The 12170-nt window shown below is 47.5% G+C and overlaps 1 protein-coding gene across 1 annotated transcript; it reads left to right on the forward strand.

Moving 5' to 3' along the window:
* Nucleotides 1-7584: 7584 nt before the first annotated feature.
* On the forward strand, nucleotides 7585-8186 carry EI90DRAFT_3012973 (uncharacterized protein; the record flags this gene model as incomplete). The annotated part of the gene is made up of 3 exons (XM_039056615.1): nucleotides 7585-7876; nucleotides 7929-8095; nucleotides 8139-8186. The coding sequence occupies 3 exons, from the start codon at nucleotides 7585-7587 to the stop codon at nucleotides 8184-8186; spliced, it is 507 nt and encodes a 168-aa protein (XP_038920693.1).
* Nucleotides 8187-12170: the final 3984 nt, after the last annotated feature.

The following is a 12170-nucleotide window of genomic DNA, read 5'->3' on the forward strand; positions in this document are numbered from 1 at the left end:
ACCACTCTGTCAGAGACCAGATTCGAGACGAGGGAGTGTCTCCATAGCGGAGGGCTTTGGCCTCAGCGACTTCTGCCAAGAGCGCTGTGCCTAGTGACACATCCGTGCCCTAACTTACTGACTGGCAATCAGAACCTAAGGGGGGGTAACTCTAGTTGATTTTATTACTGGGGTGTAACCTATGTACAAGTGGGATATATATATGGTTACAGCGAAGACGGGTCCGCAATTGGCGGAGCCGAACGGAGCGGAGCTAACGGGGTTTAAACATTAGCCGACTGAATATTACCGACGAGTTGGGTCGCGGGGTTAGCGGAAAGGCAGGCGATAACCCAGAAACGGAAAGGAGGGATAGGCCCGAAGGTGGGCTCTGCAGGGCAGGCGAGTGTATTGCCCAGCGGAGGCGGGAGTGCGCTAGCGGACGTTGGAGCTGTCCGGAAGTCTTCGGGGCTCCGTACTTAGGGAGGCGTAGGTAATAAATTGAAATGAGGGGGTGGTGACCATCGAGGGGTACCAAGAGGATTGAGGAATACGGGAGCTCCGAGGTTAGTGAGGGAGGAGCGGAGTTAGACCGGAGGGATCGGAGGAACTGGAAGTCGATGGCTGGGGATGGATATGACACACTCTGGGAGTGTGATAGAGCAAAAGAATTGCGAGGCAATCAAAACGCAAATGGGCAGTATCCTGATAATCCCCCCATCCTATTTCCCTCTGGAGAGCCTGACCCAAAGTTCTTCATGGACTCACCTTATGTTGTTGAGGTAAGATATCCATGTCCATCAATAAAGTATTCACACTGGTGATGTCCTTGACCTGAAGGGGATGAGGGTGCTGTTATTTGGATCAAGGGGCTGTTGTTTAATTGTGAAGAAGATGTGCCTGTTTCTCTCAGGAGCTCTGCATGGGAACATAGTGCAGCAAATTGCACTGCAAAAAAAATACAAAATTACAGCAGTTACACCGGAACTGGTAGCATTGGCTGCTATTGGGGTGAGCAGGTAGTTTTTGTCTGTGATGATGTGTAGCCCACTAAGCTTGAATAGATTTGGAGCGTCCTCTTACCTCCTGAAGATTGTGCTGATGTTGAAGTCAAGTTTCACTGGTGGTGCTAATGGAGGGCTATAATAATGTACTGGTTGGAATGAGTTACTAAGTTATGAGGAATGTCAAAGAGGAAACTGACCTCAGTCTCTGTAGTGAGAACTGAGGAAAAAAGAAAACAATCCCAAATAACAAGAAACTATACATTCGCGATCATGAGGACTGTGTGTCACATGTGGGTCATGTGCACTTGCTGGTGAGTCATGGGTTGTTGCCTCACAACACACCCACTCAACACCCATTGTCTCATCCCAATCCCAACTCAGTGTCATATCCGTGCATACCCAATCCCGACCCGACTTCCAGACCTCCTCCTTCCCCACCTCTGGAGTCTTACCCTACTGTTGTCCGTTCCGATACTCACCTTCGGTCCTGGCAACACACCTCCTTCTACCTCCCATGCCACCTCCTACTCCTCCCGTCCGCTCCGATACTCACCTTCGGTCCTGACAACTCCCCTTTCCGCCACTCCTTCCCTTTCTCCTCTCTCTCCCCTCTGGTACTCTCCCGCCGACCTCCTGCCAAGTTACGACCTTCCACGGCTGTCCCGTACTTCGTACTTGGGCACTGATCATACCTTTGCTCTTAGCCTCCGTCATAGTCCCTACCTCGGACTTTGACTCCACCTCGGTCTTAGTCCATTGCATTGGTGACCTCATACTACATAAACACCATTGCCAATATTCCTCGGACTTTCAACCCCGCCTCCATAAGCTCCGTAAGCTCCGCGACCTCCAAGCTCTGCGGATCACCTTCGGCACTTTCGCCACTTGTAATGTATCTCTCGCGTTTTCCCCTCATCCCTATTTGGACTGCTGCTTCTTCCCATTCTAGCCAGTTAGTCATCATCCCCACTTCTCACCATCCTCCTGCCCCTCTGGGCCTTGCCCTCCCTATCTCCTTTCAGACATATCACAGGTTCTGTCTTATGACCTTCAGTACCACTCCGCTTCTGTCTACCCTTTGTTCCCGTTCGGACATCTTCGTTCCGATTTGGATCCCCTTTGTCTCCTTGTGCTTTTGCCCCCTCCATTATATATATCAGTGCTTGTACATACTTGTTTTGGGCTCAGTCCGAAATCGACCTGAAATGCCCCCTAGAGACTTCCTGCTCACCTACTGTGAAATTAAGGACCAAATGGACAAACAGCAATGGCACAGCGCTCCGCTTGAGTCGCTGAGGCCAAGGTCCCTCCACGCTAAGTCTCCGATTCCACTCCGGAGTTGTCTGAATTCACCCAGTTCTAACACTCAGCTCTGAACCTGACGAATTTGACTTCGGGCAAGGCCTTGGTGAAGACATCAGCGACCTGGTTGGCTGTAGGGATGTACTCAAGCTCTATGATGCCATTTTCGATTTTTTCGCAGATCCAATGATGCTGCACATCAATGTGTTTTGTCCTGGCATGGAACACTGGATTTTCGGCGATTGCGAGCGCTGATTGGTTGTCGATGTATATCTTGATTGGGATCTTGGAGGGGATACCGGAGTTGTCAAGCAGATGGTCCAGGTAAGTGGCCTCCTTTCCTGCATGTGTCGCAGCCATATATTTGGCCTTGGTGCTTGATAGTGCTATCATGGGTTGTTTCTTTGATGACCACACTATCGCAGCACTGCCGAGTATGAAACAATAACCAGATACTGATCTCCTGGTACTAGGATCTCCGGCCCGATCGGCATCTGCAAAACCGTGCAGCCCCTCCCCTAATAATTTTCCATCGAATGTCAGAGCTAGGTCACACGTCCCATTCAGATATCGAAACACCCGCTTGATGGCTGATAGGTGTTGATTTCTGGGGGTGATAGCATGCTGGGACAGTAGTCTGACGGAAAATGAGATGTCAGGGCGAGTGCTGATTGCTGCGTACATTAGAGAGCCAAGCATAGATTGATAAAGTGTTTGGTTAACTTCGGGTGAGTCGAGTTTTTCGAGTTTTAAGCTTGCAGACATGGGAGTACTCATGGTTCTTGCTTTTTCCAGTCTAAACCTGGTAAGGATGTCGGTAATGTATTGTCGCTGGCTTATGGTGATCGTTCTGGCCACTCTGTCGTGTGTGATCTCCATAGCCAAAAACCAGTGAGTTTCCCCTAGGTCTCACATCTCATATCTCCCCATGATTTCCTTTTTTGTTTTGTCTAGGTGGGCTTTTGGGGTGACAACGAGTAAATCGTCTACATAGACCAAGACAAAGCGTGAGTGGTCGGCATAGTACAGGCATGGGTCATAGCCAGATTGCTGATATCCCAGCGACTTTAGGTGATCTTGGAGTGTCTGATACCATTCCAGCCCAGCTTGTTTCAAGCCATACAGCACCTTTTTTAGTAGCCAGACCTTTCCGGGGGTTGTTGGGACACCATCTGGAGGTTTAATGTAGATCTCCTCCCAGAGGTCGCTGTTTAGGTAAGCAGCTACCATGTCAAGCTGATGGATCTCGAGGTTGTGTCCAGCAGCATAGGTAAGACAAGCAAAGAGGGTGTCACAGCCCAAGGTTGGTGAGCAAGTTTGGAAATAGTCGATTCCAAACACTTCTGTATACCCTTTCGCCACGAGTCTGACCTTTTTTATGACTTTGCCTTCAGAGTTTGTTTTTTTGGCAAATACCAAACGGCCATCATGTATGCACACACCTATGGGTGCATCGACTTCATCAAAAACTTTTCGCTTGGTCAAGTTTTGATATTCTTCGGTGATCGCAGCAGTCCATCCATCAGCATCGATACGTGTCATCGCATCACAGTAGTTCCGGGGTGATTCAGTGGTGGCATAGGCAAATTCATCGCCATCTCTGAGGATAGCAAAGTTGAGTGCTTCCTCTTTCTCTTTATTTTCGCCCACTGAGTTTGTACTCTTTTCAGGATCGCCCACTGGATCTGGTGATTTCTGAAGAAATTCAACACTGCTAGCGCTATAGACTTATGTCATGAATTCAACTGAGGTAAACCAGGTGACTGGACAAATGACATAAAATGGACAAGCCTGGTATCGAACCCAGGACCTCTAGCGTGCATCCATACACTACTCGCCCGTTATGCCAGGGAGGTTACTCCATCCCTGATGGTGGGAGGTTACTCCATCCCATATTCCAACAATTTCATGTTTTCTTTGGTGTGTTTGGATCCCAATTCCATCTTTGGGTCCTCATCTGGCCTCATTGGTCGTTTTCCGGCATTTATTCGGTTTGACTGACAGAGTGGTGTGCGGAAGTTGGAAGTTTGAATAGGTGGGGTTATGGGGTCAGATTGTTGGTTTACAGGCAGTGAATTGGTAGGTGATTTTTGCTCTTCTCCTTTTGTTTTGCCGCTTTGGTCCCCCCTTGAACCGGCATTCTGACTTTCGAGATTGTTTGGAGTTCCCCCTTCATCTTCTTCGCTTTCTCCCTCATCTACTTCGACTCTCATTCTCTCTTGATCATCCCCTTCAATAAATTCTACATCATGCGAATCAAGCATTCATCTCTTGGCCCGATCCCACAGCAAATATGCCTTCCGGTCTTCAGCAAACCCGACATGGATGCACTCAACTGTCCTTGCCCCAAGTTTTGTTTGGAACTTCTGGGGGACATGGGCATAAGCGATGCACCCAAAAAGTCACAGAGGTTGGAGTGAGGGTTTTCGCCCAAAATGTACTTCAAATGGTGTCTGATTCTGGTCAAGGGCTCAGGTCAATACCTGGTTCTTAATCCAGACTGCATGTCGTATCACGATACCCCAAAAGCTCAGGGGAAGTTGTTTCACCTTGAGTACTTCTTTCGTGTCTTCCAACATTGAGCATGCATGGTCATTTAGGGTATGGTTCACATGTTTGGCAACTCCATTTTCTTGTGGGGTATATGCATTTGTTATTTCGTGCGTGATTCCTTCAGACTTTAGGCAGGCCTTGAATTCCGCTGAGGTGTATTCGCCACCTCCATCTGAGCATATGATTTTGACTTTGTGGCCAGATTCCTTTTCAGCCTTAGCTTTCCATGCTTTGAACAGGTCGAATGCCGAGTCTTTTGTCTTCGCGAGTGCAACATGGGTATACCGACTGTGGTCATCGGTGAATGTCATGAAGTAGCGATAACCCTCACGGGTTTCCAGAGTGATGGGGCCACATAGATCAGTGAATACTCGACCTAGTGGTTCTGTAGCGCGGTTTGAAGTGGATTTTGGAATTGGGTCGCGAGTTTGCTTTCCTTTCAGGCAAGGTATGCAACGGCCATTCTTCTTGTCGGTGATTTTCATGCCACTTACTGACTCATGCTTTTCCATTTTTAGAATTGTTTCTTTGGTGATGTGACCAAGTCTACAATGCCATAGGGCTAGACTGGCCTCTGAGGTTAGCATGGCCTGGGCTGTGAATGCGCATCCATCTCCTTTTGTTTCCTCTACTCGACAAAACCTCGCGACTTGAGGATTCTCAATCTTGACCTGTAGAGGCTACCACTTAGGTAAGCCCATGAGACAAGCTTTCCAGACCGTGAATCCACAATGTCAGCGGAATTGGAGGAGAAGGTTGTTTGGAGCCCGACACTTGCCAGCTGTCAGGTGGATAAGAGATTTTCGCTAATGTCAGGTACATGGAGGACTTTGGTGAATCTGCCAGGACTAGACTGATTTCCAATAAAGGTTTGGATTTCAATGTCACCAATTCCAATTGCATTTATGTGTTTTTGGTTTGCCACCAGTATCCTTTTTGGGTGAGTCAGTTCCTGGTATGATGAGAAGATTGCATGGTCCGAGGCCATATGTGATGATGCCCTGGAGTCAACAACAAAGTGTGTGTGGGAGGGTGAGTTTGAGGCTACAAGAGCAGTTCCAGGTTTGGGGGCTTCTTGTGTGATATATATCGTGTAACTCTCTCCTGAATCTTCCATCTCAGCCATTCTCGCTGATTGTCCCTTCCCCGGTTTCTTCCCCAATCTCCTTGGTTGTCCACTTTTGCAGTTACCACACACTAATTTGCTCCCTTCCTTAGGTTTTTGACCCAACTGACCCGAAGAAGCTTTCCCTTTTGGGTTCCTCTTTCCAACTCAGATGAGCATAGCTGTCTCCTGCTTATGCTTGAGTTTGCTCTCATGTACGAGTATGGCATCGATTGTGTCTTGTAGGGTAAGTTTGTCCTTGTTCAAAAGAATCTCTTGGATCATTTCCCACTCCTCAGGGAGTGCCATGAGTATTGCCATGGTTTGAATTTCCTCACTGATTGTGGTTCCAAGTGAGTCAAGTTTAATGAACAGTTCTTTTAGCTCCTGAATCTGGCTATAGATGTCCTTTTCAGGAAGCATGACGGTATGGAAGAGTTTCTTCATAAGGTAAAAGACCGATTTCGCACCTTTTCCTTCGAATTTCTTCTTGATTTCTGTCCAGGCTGTAGGAGCTTCTTTTATACCCTTAATGAGGAGTTTGACTTCCTCATCAACAGATATGACAAGCTGCAGTAATGCTGCTGAGTTTCCTTCTTTCCAGATTTGGAGTGGGGTTAATGTGGTTGCAGGTTGTGGGGCAGGAGTAGTGGGAGGAGTGTTTCCTGAACCTGTGCCAGTAGCAGCAGGTGTAGTGGTGGGTGCAGATGCAGGTGGAGAGGATGAGGGTTTGGTTATTGAGCCATCAACATATTCCAGTAGGTGGTGATTTTCGAGAACTAACTCGATCATTGATTTCCAAGTCCCATAGTTGGAGCCATCAGCTCATAGCCAGTCATTTTCAAAGATTCTAGTATCAACTTTGTGGGAAATGGTTGTCATGGTTGTTACTGGGTTGATGGGAGTTCTTTTTAATATAAAATTATAGAGCTTCTGGGCTCATAACCTAATGGAGGGCTATAATAATGTACTCAGTCTTCGTAGTGAGAACTGATATTATTAGCATTCTAACCTATAATAATTTACTGGTTGGAATGAGTTACTAAGTTATGAGGAATGTCAAAGAGGAAACTGACCTCAGTCTCCATAGCGAGAACTGAGGAAAAAAGAAAACAATCCCAAATAATGAGAAACTATACATTCGCGATCACGAGGACCATGTGTCACATGCGGGTCATGTGCACTTGCTGGTGAGTCACAGGTTGTTGCTTCACAACAGGTGCAAGCTTCTTATCAAAACCCTAGCATATGAAGATTCCTACCCTCCAGGAGTGCAACAATATTTCCATGAGATGATGGAAAGGCACAATGTCCTCTTATTCAGCAATAGTATGAAGCCAGGTCAAGCTGATTCTGAGAGCATGGGCAACGATGAAACTGGTGTAGAAGAATTCAACTTCGAGAAGCAGTTGGAAGCAAGCATAAAAGCACAGCGTATGATAGACAGTGATTTGGCTGGTGCATCAGTACCAGTGGGTAATTTTTTGATGTATCTTACAAGCTTACAATGTTGCCATATTCAGGACAATCAGGCCAATGGTGGAAACAAAGCATCTCAAACACTGCTCTTCATGAACCGGGCACACCGGAGCCCAATGACAAAGACAATGGTGATCCTGTCACTGACCCCCCAACAACATGGAGACCCATAATGTGAAAGATGATAGTTCCACCAGGGGAAATGATGGGTGTGGGGCTCTCAACGTGAACACCAGCAATGCTGCTGCAGTGTGGGACTCGGAGAGTGAGCTCTCGGAACAGTCTGTGACAGAAAATTCAAGATTGAGTGTCAGAGATTGTTCTGTGCCTAGGGATTCCCCAGCACTTAGGCCTTGTGTGAAGAGAAAGGTGGAATCCGATCCTTCAGAAGTTCAAGAGATTAATCAAAGATGCACACAGTGCCAAGCACAAAACCAGAAGGCTCTAGCTGGTAAGCATCAAGTAGCTGAAGAACTCCCCACTCCCACAAGAGAAATTATGAGCTGGGGTTGAGGTGTGCGAGGTGTGTGAGGTGTGCGAGGTGTGCGAGGTGCACAATGAGGTGCATGAGGTGCACGAGTTGTGCGAGGTGCACAAGGTGTGTGAGGTGCATGAGGTGACAGGTTGGGACAGTGGAAGGGGAAAGGCAAGGGTACCAGAGAGCATGGCTGTGAGCAGTGATAGTTGTAGAACTACTTGCATTTGTTGTCTAGATGTTCACAAAAAGATCTGGTGGATGCGTTGTTGGCACCAGTTACTAAATCAGGTATGAACAACTCAATTGTTGGTGGCTGTCCGGGCAAGTTCCTCACCCGGCCATGGGACTGTGGCTGTACGAAAACTCACCTGGCCCTAGCTCCGAAGTTTAGATGGATCTGATATTAATTGGGTATGTCTTGTTAGAACTAGGCGAGGGCAGACAATTCCAGAGGGGAACCAGAGACTTAGCAAGAGGGACCTTGGCCTCAGCGACTCAAGTGGAGCGCTGTGCCATTGCTGTTTGTCCATTTGGTCCTTAATTTCATAGGCAGCAAGCAGGAAGTCTCTAGGGGGCATTTCAGGTTGATTTTAGACTAAGCCTAAAACAAGTATGTACAAGTGCCGATATATATAATGGAGAGGGCGAAGGCACAAGGAAACAAAGGGGGTCTGAATCGGAACAAAGGCATCTGAACAGGAACAAAGGGATGACAGAAGCGGAGCGGTACCGAAGGTCATAGGGCAGAACCTGTGGTACATCCGAAAGGAGGTAAGGAGGGCGAAGCCCAGAGGGGCAGGAGGATGAGGGGAAGTGGGGATGATGACTAACTGGCTAGAATGGGAAGAAGCAGCAGTCCAAATAGGGATGAGGGAGAAACGTGAAAGATACATTACAAGCGGTGAAAGTGCCAAAGATGATCCATGGAGCTTGGAGGTTGCGGAGCTTACGGAGTTTATGGAGGCGGGGTTGGAAGTCTGAGGAATATTGGCAATGGTGTTTACGTAGTATGAGGTCACCAATGCAATGGACTAAAGCCGAGGTGGAGTCAAAGTCCGAGGTAGGAGCTATGATGGAGTCTCGGAGCGAAGGTACGAGCAGTGTCCAAGTACAAGGTATGGGACAGCGGCAGAAGGTCGGCAGAAGAGGGCCAGAGGGAAGAGAGAGGAAAGAGGAAAGGGGAGAGGAGTGGAGGAGAGGAAAGGTGTCAGGTCCGAAGGTGAGTATTGGAGTGGATGGACGAAGGGTAGGAGAATGATGGAAGGGTGGAGGTGTTGTGAGGAGGAAGAGGAGGAGTGGGAGGAGGAGTAGGAGGAGGGTGGGGAGAGGAGTGGTGTTCGGTCTGAGGTGAGTATCGGAGCGAACGGAGATAGGACAGGAGAAGGACAGAGGAGTGGAGGTGGCATGAGGGGTGAGAGGAGGTGCGGTGTCAGGACCGAAGGTGAATATCGGAACGGACAGCAGTAGGGCAGGACTCCGGAGGTGGCGAAGAAGGAGGTCCGGGAGTCAGGTCAGGATTGGTCATGCACGGATATGACATGTCTCTTCCATTCATCATTCTGACTTGAGGCTCCTACAACTTGAGCTGCCACAACAAACCTTCTTTGTCCAGGTGGCAGATTTTGTTAGACAGGCATTTATAGTCCCAATAACAGATCAGCATCGCCCATTTCATTATTTACTCAACAATGTTATTTATGTTTTTCCGCTTACAAAACCTTTGAAAGAATCCAGTCTTCCAGAAAGTTGTTGAAAAAAAAGGGCATAACGCCCCAGTAACATTGTTTTTAAAAAAACCACTCTCATCATACCTGCCGTACACATCATGAAAATCCATCACTTGTCATGCCCTGTAAAAAACCGTAACACCCTCATATGCTGTTGTGGGGACAAGTCCGTGCAGGTCAAACCAACCCTTATCATGCATTTCACCCCCTACTGCATCAGGGACTAGGATTCGTGAGTCGTGGTAATAGTAGGAGTTGTAGATACTGTGGAGGTGGTTCTGACGAGTCCAAGATCGTCGGATTTGGTGGAGTGGTTGAGGAGATATGACCTTTTCTTTATTTTCCTTACTATTTTCATTCATTCACGCATGTGACTTTCCTTTTATATTTGTATCGGACTCTTCCATGACAACTGTACAGACAGTTAGTTAGAGGTTAGACAGAGTATCAGCACCGTACTCGCAGGACCAACACACCTACCTGAGTGATAGAGAGAGACCTACCCCCCCTAGACCTGAGCCTCAAGTCTAGATTGATAGACCCGTTACAACGCTCTTGTTATGACCCGTAAAAAACCGTAACACCCTCGTAACGCATCATTAGGGTGATTCACAAAGGCAAAACTAGGACAAAACTAATGCAAAACTAGCACACAACTCCATCACGTGCAGATGCAGTTGCGCCTCAACTGTCTGGACAGTTTTGGGTTAGTTTCAGGGTAGTTATGGGGTGTTCACGAAGACAACCCAAATCTGATGTATCTTTACAGCCGATTCCAAAAAAATCGGCCGTTTTGATTTCATCGAAAGAGATCTAGGGGCACTCATTCTCTGCCAGAAACGGCAACTTTTGAGTGCAAGGCGGCAAACCCAATGGTACCATGGAACTCCCTCTAAAAAACATTGTGTTTGCATACACTTGTGTCCGTTTCTCCCCCTCTAATCAGCATGGGGAAACATCTTGAGTGCACTAGACATTCTAGTCTTCATGCCCTCAAAAACAAGTCCAAATTTTGTGTATCAACATCACCAGACTTTTTGTTCATCGCACATGAGGGCTAAGCTATGCTCAGAGCATGGAAGGACTTGTATATACATGTGAGAAGTCCTCAAAACAAGTCCCAATCAAGCTCATCATCAGGCTTTTCTTCCTGACTGACTTCGCGCAATCCTTCGTCAAACCCTTCGTCTGAGGCTGAATCGATATGCATCACTGGAAGATGCGACGCATGCGTGTGTGTGGAGGGCTTGAATTTGAGGATAATGTGAGCGAGTCCAGAAACCCGAGCTTGCCATAGTGTCGCGCACGAGAGTGGGGATGCAGTGAGACCAAAGACCCCAGCGCTAAGCGGATCCATCCAAGTAAGGAAACCCCTTTCGTGGGGCGTGATCTGGCCAACTTTTTTAGGAAGGAAGAACCCTCCTAGATCTCTTTCGATGAAATCAAAATGGCCGATTTTTTTGGAATCGGCTGTAAGTCCGATGGCCTTGCCTGAGTTGAGTTCCTTATGTAAGAACTGTACAGTTAATTCCAACCATCCCAAGTCAACAGGTTATTGCGGCAACATTGATGCATGTCCGTGCCCTCCAAAATTCCTATTACCATTGCCATCATTGCCCAATGCTATCCTCAACCAGTTCCAGCACTAGTTCCTTCACATCTAGCGGCAGCTCTAATTCCACCCCCGCAGCCAATGTCATACCCCCAGAATCAGATTCATTAGATACCACACTTGCTAGAGTTGATGCTCCCTCCACTGCTATGCACCATGTCTGTAAACTCCTGACCCACGTGTGTTCTCTGACCCAATGAGGTCGCAAAATGCAGTCAGCTAGGCTTAGTGGAAAGTTTATCATGTCATGTTTGGCAGTCTGACTGTATGGTGGATCCCACTCGCATCAAAACCAGGATACTATGGTGAGCACTTTTTTGACCCCAGTCACTCAGTCTTATGGTACAACACATCCTAATATACATGTTTGGTTACTTGGTAGCTCGTCACACTCCCAATCTCTGCATCATCGATCTAGGAGAGTGAAATCAGGGATTTAATGAGATTTTGTTGGTCAATCATGCGTGGATTGACTGCTTGTACATACTTTTCTTGTCAGCCAGAAAAAAGGGCATTCTGGTGTTATGTGCCTTCCTATCTTCAGTAGAATTCTCAAAGTGGATGTTGGTGTTCTCAATGAGAAATGGTCGGTCCAGCGCGGATTGCTGAGCCAAAGTACACATCAGGAGGATTCATTCTCGATTTTGGGAGTGCTGGTAGTAGGCTCAGTGGTAGTGGGTCCTGGCTAGGGACTTATTTAGAACGAGGTAGATTAGCTGTAGAGTCAGCAATGTCGGATTTGCGCTTCACAGTCCGAGCCATGAAGGAAACCACGCTGTGCAGTTCTCACACGTTCTCACATGATTCAGGTTTGCAAGTAGACGGAGCTAAGGAATTTCTAAAGACCGAGTTATGTTTGAGATTTGTTCGAGTTGGACCATCCGAGCCTCAACTTCAAAACTCGGCACAACTTGTTGTTTTGTTTAGT

This window comes from Cantharellus anzutake (genome assembly GCF_015039405.1).
Source record: "Cantharellus anzutake strain C23 chromosome Unknown EI90scaffold_7, whole genome shotgun sequence".
Classification (NCBI taxonomy): Eukaryota; Fungi; Basidiomycota; class Agaricomycetes; order Cantharellales; family Hydnaceae; genus Cantharellus; species Cantharellus anzutake.